Source organism: Anomalospiza imberbis, chromosome 5 (genome assembly GCF_031753505.1).
Source record: "Anomalospiza imberbis isolate Cuckoo-Finch-1a 21T00152 chromosome 5, ASM3175350v1, whole genome shotgun sequence".
Classification (NCBI taxonomy): Eukaryota; Metazoa; Chordata; class Aves; order Passeriformes; family Viduidae; genus Anomalospiza; species Anomalospiza imberbis.
In genome coordinates, this window is record NC_089685.1 from 64,990,216 (window position 1) to 65,006,665 (window position 16,450).

A 16,450-nucleotide genomic window follows, 5' to 3' on the forward strand; every position below is an offset into this window, starting at 1 on the left:
ATTCATTCACTTCCATTGACTTGTAAGGTTACAGCTAATGTGTGCCACCTGCTTTCCTGTGCTGAGCACTGCTGCAGTTCTTTGCTTTTTACTCCAGGGGGCAAGAAGTGCTTTATTCTCTGGTACAGCAATTCTGAGATTTAAAATACAAGTGTAGGGCAGCCACTATGGAAGATGGTGTCATAAATAGAGGGGAAAGACCTCTAGTCTGCTTCCTTTTTCTATGCAAATACCTAGCAATAATAGTCTTCCACGACCTACACTCTGCAGAATTAACCTGATCCTTTTAATAATCAGTGTGAGAATATTGGTTGCTATGGCAACATATTCTGTGGTACTACTAGAGTGTCAAAATAGCGTAATGAAATACCATGCTAAGAATGTTTTAGAAATTGACTTCTAAAATAAAAAGTAAATAAATCCACCTAACTTTACAAGATATGGATAGATTAATGAAGTCTGCAACAAGGGAACAACCATTTTCTAACCAAGGGGAATCAGAATAATGGAGTGGGATATATTGTGTTTCTCATCTTTGATGCATGAGTTGAGGTAGAATTTCTAAATATTTTCCCTGCTTAAATTCATGGTATACAAACAACTTTTGTGTTAAGAGCTTAGCATAAAATTCAAGAGTTGAATGATCCTCAGATGTTACACAATTTGAGTTCATGCCTGTCTGTGTGGTGTCTTTGCTTCTTCTACAGTTTCCATCAGCTCATGTTCATCTTTAGAGCTGCTGATGTTTCTCTACTTTGTTTGCCCCTTACTTTTCTTTCACTTTTCTCTTCCCTTCCTTGCAGCAGACTCCATGCATTTCTTTATTTTATTGGCTAAAATAATCTGCAGTTAGGTGTTGGGGTTTTTATGATTTTTACATGGACCCCATAGCAGCACTTTAGAGTTAATATTACCATCAGATTGATGGCTGCGGTCAGCCACTGTCTCAAACAGTGCTATTCTTGTCAAGCAAATTTCATCCACTTCTGAAAGAAGCATTCTTAAACACAGCATTTAGTATCTGAGTATCAGGCAGGCTGCTCAAGCAAATTTGAAGCAGGCTAGGACACCTATTTTATATACCAGTATAAATAGAGACAAAGAATGTGTAAAAATTACTTTTTTTTTTACTTATAACAATTTGTGTTGACATGAGATTTTAAAAATCATTTATTACTGGGTTAACTTTCCTCCTTCTTCACCTAAAATTAGTAAAAATTGCCACTGCAATTCAGTTGGGGTGGATTTTCCTGTGTAGCAAAATAACATAAATATATGGGAACTGACCACTGTTCCTATTTCTGCCTGTCATAGAAAATTAGGATACTGGTTTAAGCAAAAATTAGCAATTTTCCCTTATCACTCTGATCAAGATATAAGCCACAGTGTTCATAAGCCAGTGATTATTCCTGATACTTTTCATCCCCTCCAGACTATAAAGCAAAATAATATAGATAATTTTGAAATACATATTTTGCCTACAAAATAAGATAACACATTTATTACTGATAAATATAATGCAAAACCTGAAACCTCATCTTTTGAATGATTTAGTAGGTTTTGTCTGCAAAAATCTTGGACACATCCAGACAAATGTTAGTTTTTATTCTTTGTGGAATATCCTAAATTTAATGATATTACAGCAAATTTTAAAGTAACATGAAATAGAAATTGCCAATTTCTTGATAATAAAGACAATAAATATTTTCTATGTATATTAATATGTTCACTCAATTTTAAAGTATAATCGCAGACAGCTCAATATGTACATTCCTTAGAAAGTATTATTTTCATACAAGAGTTTAACAGTTGAGTAGGTACTTTGGATTAAAATAGCAGTTTATCTTTTGGTACTTCTGAATGGGACACTCTTAAGTTCATAAAATAAAAAGTTTCTTTACAATATACATCATTATGTTTAATTTGAAAGCATTGTTTCTTTATGCACAGAGGCCTTCTTCAATGCGTTTATCACCAAGGGAGGAAGAAGATGATGATGCAGCTGAAAATACTTGTGGACCTTCTGGTTTATGGGAGGCACTGACACCTTGTAATGGTTGCAGAAATCTCGGATTTCCCATGCTTGCACAGGTATGTTGATTCCCTTTTCATCATAAAGCTTAGTAACTATGGCAGAGATACTTAATCTCTGCCTTAACCTTTGGAGTTATTTTTATTCTTGCCTGATTCCCTTCAAAATTGCTACTTTTGCTCTTCATTTTAATGTCAAAAGCTGCTTCCAAAATTATATGTGGAGGTTCAGTCATCCTGCTATAATACTTATTCATATGAGTTTAATACGGAGACTGATGTTTACTACCCCTATTTTAGACAGATAGTTGCTGTGTTGGATAGCTTTCTTTTCCATCTGGAAAGAAATTTTGAAGTCACATAGTTTCCTTTGGGATAAGTACTCTATTTTTGACCAGCTTCTAATTAATATAATGACATCTCAGCTACTTTCTTTATAGAATTAATTGAGGACATCATGCATAACTCAACTGATGTAAGAATATAGCCTAAGACTTCTTTTTGAAGATTATGTAAGTTAAAGAAAAAATCCCCAAACGTTTTCAAATGCTCATCATAATACAGAAGAGAATAAATGGAAGTGCATAATATATTTGGGTCTAAGGCCCAGCAACTCTCAGAGCAGACCAGTCTACAGTATCTACCAAAGCATTCCAGCAGCTGTGTCCTGAACAAGTGATATTGTATTGCTACAGAACAGGATGATGCTTATTGCTGCTTCTGGGTCTCCCTTGTTCTCTCCCCCCACCATAAATTAGCACTCTCATTTGTGTAACCTTTTTCCTTCACTTTTTTTTGGTAGCATTGAATGAAGACCTGCCAAATGTCTGTTTAGAAATGTCTGGGTTTTTTTCAGTTGCGTCCTTACTTGGCACTGCATTTAAATAGCTTTGTCAGATTCTTGTGTACCACATTGGAATTCCATATCCTGTCTCACCACACTTCGTACACTGTTGCTTTCATACCGTGACTGTACGTTTTATTCCCTTTAAGTCTTGTGGGACTTGCACCTGTTTGAAGTCAATGCTGAAGCCTTCCCTGCAGTCAATGAAAACAGGATATGGCAGCTCATGTGCTTGAATAACAATGAGCACTGCCCTGTCTCTTGATAAGGAGCCTTTATATTCCTTTCCCCTTTCAGTAGCTGTTTCCTACTTCATACTATCCATCATTTTAGACATTTGGCAAAGTGCGGTGTTGTCGGAATCATCCTGATTTACAATCGGAGTACTAGTTACTAATTCCTCATTTTTAAGGATTTGTTTCAAAATATATTTCTTAAATGGAACTTATTTAAATATCACCTATGGTTTAATTATTGTTAAACTTGCCTATGATGAACAAACACACCATTTTTATTTCCTTAGAAAATATTTTTGTTTTCCCAGTTTCTTCTTTAGGTAAGGTATATATAAAGGGTGCTATAAAATTGAGGGATGCCTTTGAAAAGTGTAATCAAGTGTGATTGTTTGGTTGGTAGGTATGTCTTTCCTATTTATAAAGAGAGATTAATTTCAACTATGATGTAAGTTTTAAGATAGTGATTCCTGAATTAGTGTTATTCATTGGACTTGAATTTTAAGCTCAGACTTACTATATCTCATACTTCTTGCTCTGAGAACAATAAGATTTTTAATTATAGGTACAAAAAGAGTATATTTGTTATGCTTTCATTTATGATATGACAGGTTACCTTTCTAGATTGCTTCTATCCATAGAAATTCATGACAGAGGTAGTTTTGGTCTTTTGTGGATTTCTTTTTATGGGAGAAAGGAAAGAAGTTAGGTACTGAAAAATCTCCAAACTAAAAGCCAGTGACTTTGGTTTTTATAAATTGTTGCCATCAGTGTATGCAGTCTTTCAAGCCGTTAGCTAATCTGTTGGATCTTTTGCATTTACTTCAGAATGCAGCAGAGAACATCTTGTTCTAAGGGATTGAAAACACAAAGTATATATGTAAGTTTCTGGATTAATAACAGTATCTGGAATTCGTCTAACAAATTATATATTGTGTGCAATAGCATGTTTTAGGTAAAAGTACAAAAATATGTTTCTGATACTTATGTCAGTACATTAATATATCAGAAAGCACAGACTTCATCAGGAAGAAAGAGTGAGATAAGGGTATTTGACATGGTGTCTTAAAATTTGTACTCTCCTAAAGATCCAAAAATAGGCAAAAGACTCTATCAATTACTCTTGGACTCAAACATGTTCATTTTTATATTTCCCTTTTATTTAAAAATAAATTTTGCAATCATATAAATATATTGTGTTTTCACATCAAGGGTGAACAAACATAAAGATTGATTCTTGCTTTATATACACAGTCAGAGGCACAATGCTGACATGAAATTGAGTTTTAGGTGACATTATGAAAATGTCCATCTGTGACCCAGTGAGCTAACAGTTTTCAATATGCCAAAGTTGAGGCCAGTAATGTCCTTGACAAACTTGGTTTCTTTTTTGCAGTTAGGGAAAAAAGCTTGTCTGGAGGTACTTCTGGCATGGAGTATGTTATTGCTGTCTCTACCGTGCTGGGAAGTGTCATTTTAGAATGAGCTATTAAAGAAAATTCTGCGTAAAATGTTACATCATTTAAGACCTAGCATAGGAGTAATACAGGTGTTCTCAGAACAATCAACTCTCTTTTGCAGTCTCAAAATTGGTGAAGTGCTGGAAGAGCTTTATGGAAAAATCTTTGTACCTTGTGAAAATTTCAGGGGTTTAGAATATGCAGCTGGATTTTTGAGACTGAAATTTAGATATGTCTTCTTATTTTAGCAGAATGTATTCCACTTGTAGGTTATGATTTAGGGTTAATTTGGGACTTTGTTTTGGAGTTAATCTTTGGTTTAGGGCAAAAATTCAGTTCCCACAAGCATATTCACATCTTCTTGAGAATAAAGCAGCATATACTGAAAGTATGCATATAATTCCATTTTCTTTTCCATGTATAGCATACCTTGAATATTTCTCTGCCAAGGGCCAAACAGGGCCTGATGTACAGAGATAGAGGGTAGTCTGCAATGTCAGCGAGATGAGTGCTGCAGAGTTCTATATGATCCCTCCAGTATTATCAGTTTAAAGCAAGCAGTTCACACACCTTAATCTTGACAGCCATGCCAGCATATTTTTCTAATTATGATGTAAAGCAATTGTGAGATAAGGCAGGTTAAGCTTGTCCCATTTAGGATGCTGCTGGGTCAGCTTGGCTGGACTGTGACTTGAATTGTGTTGTATGTACAACTTAAAAATCCTGACAATTTTTCTGTGTGTTTGACATGATGGCAGCCAGGAACACCTCATTTGTTGCAGCTCTGTTACAAAATGAAAATAATGTCTGTAAAGAGAGCAGTGCAGTTGCTATGGAAAAATTGAACTTTGATTCAAAAGCCATAAGTATAAATCTTCATGTTGCCAGTTGCTGGGAAGCATGGCTCTTCACTATATGGAAAATTTACTTAAATATTGAAATAAAAATATTTAATATAATAAAATTTACTTAAATATTTAAATGTTATGCTTCTAGCTTAGTGTCAAATTTTCATCTATTAAGAGGCAATGAACTTCTGGGAGACCTTGACATTTTCCTTTAAGACTGATCAACATTCTGCTTATATAACTCTAGGATTCCTAGAGGTAGGAACTCCAGCAACTTTATCATGGGTTCTCCTGTGGAGAGATATTCCTCCAAAAATGCCTTTTTATTTAGAGGGAGGAAAGAAAAAGGGGGCTCCTAACTACATTTTTAGGAGATGAGAACTGTACGTAATAGTTTCTTTGTAAATACAGGCTATGGTGGGAATATTTAAAGTTTGGAGTTTGATGCATCTGTTAATAGGGTTATTTATTTCATGTCTGCCTTCCAGAAGATAATTTTGTCTGTCTGCACTTCTTTTACTAAATTTTAAAAAGTAATTTTTAATGGGAAGAGATATTGTATACTGTTTGTATTGTAGAAGCAAGTTAAGCTTGTTCTGTAGAAAGCCTAACATTGAAAATTGTTATGTTGCAATTATTATTACATTTTCAAAGTCAGCTCAGGATGCAAGAGAGGTGAATGGGGTAATTACGTAAGGAGCTAACTTAGTTTTCACATAGAGATCAAATCTGCTCCTAAAAAACCCTCTATACTGACACTCTCTGGAGAGAAGCAGCATGGCTCTTTGTTATCTCTTTCTGAAGAATTTTAATATTGGGAATTTTATTTGGCATTATTTGTTTTCATTTGAACATATTCTTTCAGTTTGAACTCCTCCTATCTTCAGTTGCCTCAAATTTTCTTAGATTTTAAGCTTAATGTGAATGTTAGAGTAATTTTTGAACTGCTACAGTGCAGGGGAGATAGTATAAAAGAGGAAGTATTTCTTCTTTGTTTTTTAATAAAAACAGACAAAAACAAAGAACATGTTTTTAATTAAGCAATAAAGGCTAAAGTGTTTCAGCTTAGTTTTTCAATCCATTAATAACTTTATCTTTCAGTGCATTCAGTGGAAGAACATTTCAAACTAGACTGGTAAAGAAGCAGTTTGGGTTCATCTTACTTAGTGCTGAAGTTCTCCAAAATTAGAAACAGAAAGTCCTGTGGGATTATCTAATTTCTGTATTACAGGAGAGGAAACCTTTCTCCTTATTTAGTGATGGTATAGACAAAGCAGAGAAAGCTTTGGCCTAAAATATACCTGAGTACAGATAGCCAGAATAAGATTGTTATATTATCTATAATACTTTCTTATAGTTTCTAACCTTCAGTAAAAAAAGATTTTTTTCTTCCTAATTTGGTTGATAAAATTATAAATTTACATAAATGGGAGTAACATGGAAAGCTCTAGTACCCATAAAAATTATTTCTGATAACTCTTGATTTGCAGTGTTGTCTCTTTTGCAGTAAGCTTAAGTCTTATTAGTAATTTCAGGAACACGCCACCCACACACTGAAGCAGCTACTGAAAAGTGCAATATATATTCTGCCTAGGAAGAACCAGCAGGTGATGGCTATACCCTGCTGAACAGGGAAATAAGTATGCTGATAGGAAACAAGTATACTGAAAAATTCTGGTTTATTTTAGTGCTATGCTACATTTTCTGATTGTGTTTTAAGGAAAGAAGCTGAACATTTTATTCTTGCGTATGGTATGTGTTGCATATGTTGCTTCTGAATTCCCAGTGTAAATTTGGAGTTGCCCATGTAAATTTGTGGTGTCTTGTTGCAAATGCATTTTTACTGTGCTAGTTGTGTAATCTAGACTCCACTACACACGGTGTGTGGTATGGCCAGAGAAGTTATAATCTGTTCATCCTTGTGTATTTTCAGAATTGACTGGTCAAGCTCCTAAACTCTGCTTCAACTGCAAGTTTGGATGAGATCACTTCCATAGATCTTTTTCATATCATTGCTAAAACCTATATTTTATAATCCTCTGTAAGGCTATGGGGCATCAGATGAGCTTATTTCTTTAAAGGTTTAGGATTGCCTCTGCAGTTTATAAATGACTGGTTTTGAAAGTTTGACTATCCCTGTCCAGCACTGTGTAAATCTGGTCACTGCTGGGATGTGTTGTCTCTTGGTGTGATCATGAAACAGCAGAATTAAATGGGATGAGAGAGAAAGGAAAGAACTGTCCAAATGTACTGGGACTTTTGATGTATGTCAGAAATAATCTGAAATATTGATGACTGTAGTGGTTTACAAGATTAAATTTAATTCTTATTAATGGTATTCAAATTCATGTAGAAATTACTGTTGAATTGAAAAGTGCCACATACTTAACTGAAACATGTCACAATGGTAATCTGGGAAGATCTGACATAGTACAACTATATTACATTTTGTTGTTTTGTGGTTTGAAATTTAGTGGTAACCAGAAGACGCACTTTTATGGAATGTTTTTTCTTTCAGTGCTGCCTCTCAAATTATGGAAAAATGAAAAAAAAAAATCAATTTGAATTGCCCAGTGAATAGATAGCAGTGGCATGTGGCAATTAGTTTTGTACATGAAGGAAGTTCAACTTCCTGTTAAAAACTTCATGTTTGGACTTCAGCTGCTTCATAACAGGAATGTTAAAGCAGTATATTAAAACCTGAAAGTTTATTTTGATCTTTCTGATTTTTCTGACCAAATTGGGCTACTAATTGTTCAGTATTAACATTTCCTGGGGAAAACAGCCATCATAGATACATTGTATTTGTTGTTTCTACTGTAGTAACAGGAGGAAGAGTTTATGCACAAAAGTGCTGGTGTTGAGGTGTCTGGAGTTAAGGTATCAGTTGAGTGGGGATATCTGGACATGGTGATTGTGACATGGATTTGCCACACTGATTAGCTGTGCAGTCAGGCTTTGTGTCAGGTTATATTTCTGTGAAGGGCTGTTTAAAGATACTTAGACACTTGATGTTTTGGGACTTTTTTTTTTGAGCATAAAACATATTTTCTATTTTGTTTTGCTTATTTTAATTATGCTAAAAATATATCTGAGAACCAAGCTAATACTGGAACTGTAGGGGATACTTTTTTTACTTCAGTTTTTATACTATGGAAAATAACGTCTTTACATATAGAATGAGTCCATGAGAAGTCTGCAAAATGTATAGACCTGATTTCTTTCTGAAGAAAAGGCCTGACTGACAGCTGAAATTTTAAAAAGAACAATTCTGTAGTATCTAACACTAAATCCTCTCTTGCTGTGCAAAAGGAATTGCATGCCTTGGGTTTAAAGTCATGTCTGGTCGTTGCATTTTACTGAAAACCTTTAATGCTGGTATCCATTATACTGAGTCTAAAAATGGGATAGATCCTGAATCAATGAATTTCTTAAATATAAGCATTAATGTGCTCAATCCCACTTGGGTTTCTATACAAATGGAACTTTATGAGGAGATAGTTTATATTTTCACTAAAATTCAAAAGTTAGTCTAAGACTTACAGTTTCTTAAAATCCCAAACGGATTGTTATTTTTTTTTTTTTTCACTCCTAGCAATCTGTAATTGAGAAGAGCTCATGAACTGGATGTAAAACAAAATGAAACTGAATTTGGGGGAGGCTGGATTTAAGATATCAAAGGGAAGTATATAAGACTACATTGTCTCATGTTTTCATGAAAAGGCATTTTAGATTTACTTTGGATAGGAAATGTGGTCTACCAATTATAGTGAAATACTTCTTTTTATTTTTAAGGTCTCTCAAAAAGGCAAGTCAGCTAGAAAATGAGACTCTCATGTTTCATGTTTTTTTACCTAGAATGTTAATCATATATATTGCTTTAGAAAGCAGATGCTCTATTCACTTTTCAGAAGTAATAAGCAGTTTTGTTTCATAAATCTACTATAATAAAAAGAAGTCACATTAATGGTCCTAATAGTATGGAGAATAGCTGTGTCCCTTTGGTGAAAGGGGGAGATAGCTTTTTTAAAAAAAAACATGTTATAAATATGTCTCTGTATAACCCAAACAGTCCATCAGGCATTTTGCAGTTTTTTGAGATAAAAGGTATGAAGATATTGAGGTAAATTAATAAATTGACAGTATCATGCCAACTTATTATTTTTGGAGGTGCTATAATTTTATAGCATCCTAGTTTTTGTTTCATTGTATTTTATACTGTGAAGGAAAATAGAGAAAATAGAATCTTTAGGAAATGTTCAGTCCTATTTATATCTACCAAATTTTGAATTTAGCAAAATTGAGTCTATAACTCTCAGACAATGTTTTAGCCCAACGGTCTAAGTACCTACAAACCACTAGGTTTGTCCCTAATTAGCTTCTATGATTAGCAGGTACTACATACAGTCAGCACTTCTATATACACATACAGCTTTTTTAGTGAACTGTTGTAATATATTTGTATATAGGCAGGTGATTAAATTCTCCCTTATTCAGACTGGTTTTATAAGGCTTGTGGTTTTGCATTATGAAAAATAAATATTGACAGAAGTTCCTTTAGAAACCCATCTGGATACTCTTGCTCCTTGTATCATTAAGAAAGTGTCGACGTCTCTGAAGATGTCTGACTGATTACTCTTTTCTGTTCACAGGAAGCCACTGTGAACCAGCCAGTGTGAGATATGAAGTTAGGGATGTTTTTGACTAAACGCCTAGCTTTTGAGCTGACTGTGTGCAAATTAAACACCAGGCCACTTAGGGTCACACAGCTGACAGAGCAGGAGGCTTTCCTTCAGTCCTTTCTACCCACTTCCAAAGTGGACAGACTGAGTGTGTCTTTTTATAATCTCTTCTGAATGCAATAATATTCTATTGTAAGGTTCATGAGCAATTTTTGAGCTGCCTGTTAAGGATAGTAGTCTTAACATCTTTCTTCCACAGACAGTTATTTCTCATCAGGACTGTAAGATCAAAGAACTGCTCACACTCCACAGTTTAGATTTTTAGTGGCTAGAATCCCATTTTTTGACCCAGGAAGAAAGACCCCCTGCCAAGGGTTTCCTGTTGTCTGGCTTTAGGTGGTTTTATCCAGGCATTCCAAGTAGCAATTTTCTTTTACTTTACAATACTGTTTTCTCATCATGAAAATTTGAAAGGATCTTGAGTTTGCAAATTACTTGAGTGTTTAACTTTTAGCATTTACATTGCTATTTTGAAGATAAGTAGTTATTTGATGAAATATAAGAAAATAATTGAATCAGAACCTAGAGCAATAGAACCATTAGGGAAAAAGTTCTTTTCTGAGAACTTTTTACCATCTTGGTTTTGGGAAACTCTGATGTAGTAGTTTGTTTGTATATGAAGGAATTAACCACATTAACAGAGAATACCTGTAATAAAAGTATTCATTACAGCTAGTATGACTTCAAACCTGAAGCAAGGCCCCTTAATTCTTGTTAAATAGAGTGTTAGCTGTTCCAAACTGGAATCTTGCAGTGAACCTATAGAAATTTTTTTAAGCTCAAATTTTATTGAAAATGTGATTTAGGTTCCCTTATCTTATTAATTTCATTTTATGTAATCTTCACATTCTGTTTCCATTTCACAATATCTAGGGCTGAGAATTTGCAATGAATAAGTAGTTTATCATACCACAGACATTATCATAGCAACAATTAAAGCAGTAGACTTTTGACATAAAATGGTGGGATTTCTTGTTTAAAGAGCCATATGGAAGTAGCATGTTTATTAGTGGAATGGTTTTACTTCAGTGATGAATTAAATAATTATGTTCATGTTTTGTCCTTATATTTCCATTTTACTCACTGTAATTCAACATGGTCACATCAACCCTCATAAAATTGCCAAGCATATAGGCAATATGAGGAGATAGCACTGAGCAATGGAGCTTTTTTTATCCATAAAACTAAAAATCTGTGTTATGAATGTTAGTGGGCTTTGGCACACTTTTGGCCAGGAAACAGCAGAGTTCATAGGTTCCCATTCAGAACTACTGGTCTGAACTATGGTGTGAAATAGAAAATTACTGGGTTATTTAAGAATATAGGAGATAGGGGCAATAGCCTCTTAATTTGTGTTTACTGCTAATGTGCATATTTCCCCTATTGCCATGGAATAACTTGTTTTACTGTTTTTAAGCACCACATCTAGCTTACAGTATGAATTTACTTTCCCTCCGACAGTATCTCCAACAGTTAGGCTTAGTTTTCATACTGCTGAAATATCTGCAAAGTTTATTTGGTACTATTTAATTAGGAAGTATTAACTTCTACAAACTTTGCATGCTGCTGGGATCTTTGAAGAACAATCTCAAACCTTTTTTCTGTTAATTTTGTATTTCACTTTTCAATTATGTAACAAATAAAAGTAGGATTCACAACAAAGTTTTTTCACTTTGACAATACAACTCTCCATTACTTTAGTATTTTGAAAAACATTTTCTTGTTCTTTCTATTTTACTGTGAGAGCATATGTGGGAGAGATTTCTTCTAAGAGAGTCTTGGTTTGTGCTATTGCAATAATAACTTTTATACCAAAAATACCTAAGTTTTTATTTTTTCAGTGTCAAAAACTTTTGAACATGGAAAATTGTCTTTCCTGAAATAGCGAATATTTATTTGTCTCTTCTATTGAATCTATTGCATGTGATATCAATTAATTGGTTTCCGTTGTGCAAATTTTTCAGAGTATTTACTTCAGAACAAGATGCATGGGCATATAGAATATTTTAAAAAAAGGCATAGGTTATTTGTAATAGATAATGGATTAATACATTTTGGTGTCAAATCTCTCTTTTCAAAGATTTCTCCCATAATGTCTCATTTTAGTGAAGTTATCAGCTCTCCAATCAAGTCAGTTTACAGCTGTAGTGTTGCTGTTCTCAGAGCAGTTGTGTTTTGCTTCAAGATTTACTTAAGCGCATTCAGTTCTTCTCTCCCCTTCAGAGCAATCCATACATTTTTCATTTAGTGGCACAGCAGTTGATAGAAATTAAGCTATAAAATGTGAGAAATGTAAGTCTGCTTAATGTAGAGTAGTGCATTAATTGTTTTCTGCATTTGCTGTTAAATACTGACTTCAGTATAACATTTCTCAGTATCTAGCATTTTCCATGGTTACTGAGCTTATAATGTGAGGAATTAGTTTTCATGTTTGCTGCTTTGGTTTGAGCTGTGTGTATATGTTTAAAACCTAGGCATTAGAGCATAAGCATCTTGCAGAGAAGTATTATTTCCATGGAGCTTAGGCTTAAGCTCATTTTATCTTTTTTTTTTTTTTAATGTAATAGCCTTTATTTTAAAGAGGCATTTTCCCACAGCTTCTAATTCAAACAAGACATGATTTTTAAAAATGTCTTTCATGCAAACAGTAGAAGAAAAGGGAAGATATTTAAACTGGAAATTGCTTTCTAGTTTCTAATTGTATTTTTTTCAGCTAAACTAAGAATCATTTATTAAAACAGTTACTGTGCTACATTGCCACACACAGCCATTAACATTTGCATAAACCAGATTATGTACACTTTTAGTATAGTCTTTGTCGCAGTAAGTTATTTATTAGAGGGAGCATCTGCTCTTTTTCATGGCCTGAGCATTGAATGCATAGGAAAGCATGTAACATGACTACAACAATCTAGCTTCATTTGAAATGCTGACTATCTGCCAGTTAGAATTATGAAAACACTGCATAAAGTATAGTGACATGTTTCTGCTGCTGAGGTTAGCGCTGCATTCATTATGCTCACAATTTACCCATGTCTTCACACATTTATAGTTTAGGCAATATTAGTGAGTTTTGTGTTGTAAGGCATTGTAGGAACCTTTAGCATTCAGGAATTTATGTACAGTTTTTGTATGAACTTTTAATTCGAAACATATATATATGGGAAAATATGCATTGGAAAAGGAAAAAATAAGCCTATATTTGGGGTGTTATATAAATAAGGCTCATTTTTTTTCCATACATAAAGTTTGATATAGCAAATCTAAATTTTGAATGGTTTCTGAAAAACTAATCATATTTACATTTCTAACTAAATAAACAGGACAACAACTCTAGCATGCTTTTTAAAATTGATGTTTTTTCTCAGCTCTGTGGAAGGCTTACTGAAACTTAAAAGGACTGTTTCAGGTGTTGAAGGGAAATAAGTATTTCTGTTAACTCTGTACATGTATTATTCCAACAACCGCAAACCCGCAATTTCAGATGTTTGCTGAAAGGGTAAAAGATCCTATTCTTTTAAAATCCACGCTAGAAATACTTTGTGCAGACCAGAGAAGATCCTCCAGTGTCATTACCCTTAAATAAGATTATTGGTGATTTTCCAGATTCTGTAATATATCATGAATCTTATTATATGTTCTATGACGAATTATACATTCAAGTGTTTCTAGCTGTCATAACAATTAACATTTATGATAGCTTGACTCATGAAAAATTATTCCAATTGTATAATATTATGAAACTTCCTTTGTAACATACTAAATTATTAGTAATAGATAAATGTGTTTTTACTAGCCATAAATGATAGTAATATTCCTGATATCTTTGAGTGGAAAGGCAGTCAAAATGAATATTTCACCATCTACTTGGGATTTTGGGTTATTGTGCATAGGAAATACTTTCAGTTGTTTATGCTTAGTACATTATTTTGGCAAACTTGTAAAATGTCATTCAGGTTCACGCATTTCCCTTTCCACCTTGCTGCGTGTCAGAAAACTCTTCTAATTATCTTGAGTCACTGGTCAGGAATTCTTTCTTGCTTGAATTCTTGATTCCTCTCAGCAACCTTCAGTTACTTATCATTAATATTTCAGTGTGAAGTGTCCCAGTCCAACAAGGTTATATATCAGTCTGTTTACAAATGTCAAGAAGTCTGTTTGATGCAAGTACACTCAGACTAGATGTAAGGAAAATATTTTTTACAGTGAGGATGGTGAATCACTGGAATAGTTTGCGCAGGGAGGAGGTAAATGCCCCATCCTGGGAAAATTCAAGGTCAGGGGCTCTGAGCAACCTGGTCTAATTTAAGATATACCCCTCCCCATAGCAAGGGGTTTGACTAGATGACCTTTAAAGGTGCATTCCATGATTCTGTGGCATACATGGGATAAATGCAATATTCATTGCTCGCTCTTAGGATAATCAAGAGTTTTGGGTTGATGGAGCATATAAGATCAATAACTCTTCGAAGTTTCATCAATAAAGTCTCATAGTACTCTTCTAAGGAGCAGCTGGGTAGAATTTATCGTACTGTGATGGAAGGGTAGCCGCCTGGATTCTAGATGCTGGTCCTCTGGCCTTCAGCAAGCCTGAGGAGAGAGCACATTACCATAGTGGGTCTCAAGGGGTATGTCTGAATTTTATAGCTCTATATAAATGAAAAAGATATTTCTAAAGTGACAGATACATTTAATTCTTCCTTTCTGTGTTTCCCAGATTATTTCTACTTTAAGAGGAGAGTCACCTGTAACCCTGAATGTGTTGTCCCATGTTCCAGGGAAGTAATAAAGCTTCAAGTGACCTGATTTTTATAGGAAAGGATATTGACAGAATGAAAAAAATTCTATGAAGTACAAATTCTACCTTCTTGTCAGAGTTTCAGTTCAGATTAGGTGCCTCCTTAGCCTTTATCATTCTATTCATAGCTCATACAAACACAAACGTGCATGTACTGCTTATATCTCAGCCCTTAATCATACATCATTCAGTTTGATTCTTAAAAGGAAGGCAAGGCTATATAGAAGGCAGAAGCAACAGAAACTAGAAACCTGGAAAAAATATGGAAAAAAAAAAGATCTAACTCAACATCATGTAGTTCTTGAAGATTTAGTCATGTTATGGCACATTGTTTCACAGTTGTGTATAACCCTCTGCAATGGCCAAAAATAGATATTTTAGGAACAATTTCATTCCCACTGATTAAAAGTCTCTTCCCCCTGTGCAAGTTTCAGATAGTGTGTCATAGGTATTATACCTTCAAACTTGTGCTCAGAGGAGACCCACCTGACTGCAGGCCTATGAATGAGGGCCACAGCGTGTCCCTGGCATGTGCTCTACAACTTCAGTGTCACATTACTGTTTCTTTCTACAAGACAAAAAATCTAATTTACACTGATTAGTATGGGTGGCTGTTCTCTAGTGATTTCCCACTAGAGTGACTCACTCTCAATGTTGGCTTTTTTTTTACTTCCATTGTGTATGTATTTTTATCCTTTCCACAAAAAAACCCAAACTTATTTTAATGTACTAGCAGCCCAACGGATTTTTATGAAGTTATAATTTCAAATAAGGACAAATTCTGTCTTGATGGTGGTGTCAGTTATGGGTCTCATGTTCAGCAATTTGGATTGGTTAATAGAAATTTGAGATTGAATAATCTCTATTTTTAAAACAAAAATTAGACTCAGATTTTGATTTCAGGACTAAAGATAGAGTATTTTTAGGAGGTTTTATTATGGAGTTGATAATAACTTGGACATGCAGAATTACTGTAGTTAATTGTTATTACAGTTGGTCAAAAGCTATCAATCTTAGAAAAGAACAGACTCACATTGCTTCACATCTGATACTTACAATATTAACACCTGCTAACATCTAAGTTGAAGTTGGTGAATTAGTTTAGAGCGTAGAAATTTCTAGAAATGCTCTGTACCAGCAAAATGGAGAACATTTTGCAGCAACCAGAAGACTTTTCAATGCCTTTCTCCAGTGATAAGAAATTTTCTTTTTTCTTTTTGTTATATACGCACTTTTTAATTAAGGTTTATCATCTTCACTTAATAGGTTGATATAATTCCTGGCTTTCTAAAGAATTAACAATTATTTTTTGGCTCTATCTCATTTAACTTCTGCTGGACATACTATTATTATATTTTATTTATTAGAGAGATACTTAGGAAAAAATTAATTGCCAGTAGTTTACATTCTAACAATTTTCTGAATAACCCCATCATTTTTATTTATTCTTCTCTGACATTTATATTCATGCAAAGTTAATTACAGAATGTTGAA

At 34.0% G+C, this 16,450-nt stretch overlaps 1 protein-coding gene across 8 annotated transcripts in view; it reads left to right on the forward strand.

The window, feature by feature from the left end:
* ANKS1B (ankyrin repeat and sterile alpha motif domain containing 1B) overlaps window positions 1-16,450 on the forward strand; it is a 401,048-nt gene that overhangs the window by 97,338 nt on the left and 287,260 nt on the right. For all 8 annotated transcript variants that reach the window (XM_068191650.1, XM_068191661.1, XM_068191653.1 and 5 more), the window contains exon 9: window positions 1,951-2,091. In XM_068191650.1, the coding sequence (XP_068047751.1) occupies window positions 1,951-2,091 (141 nt within the window). The remainder of the gene's footprint in view (window positions 1-1,950; window positions 2,092-16,450) is intronic.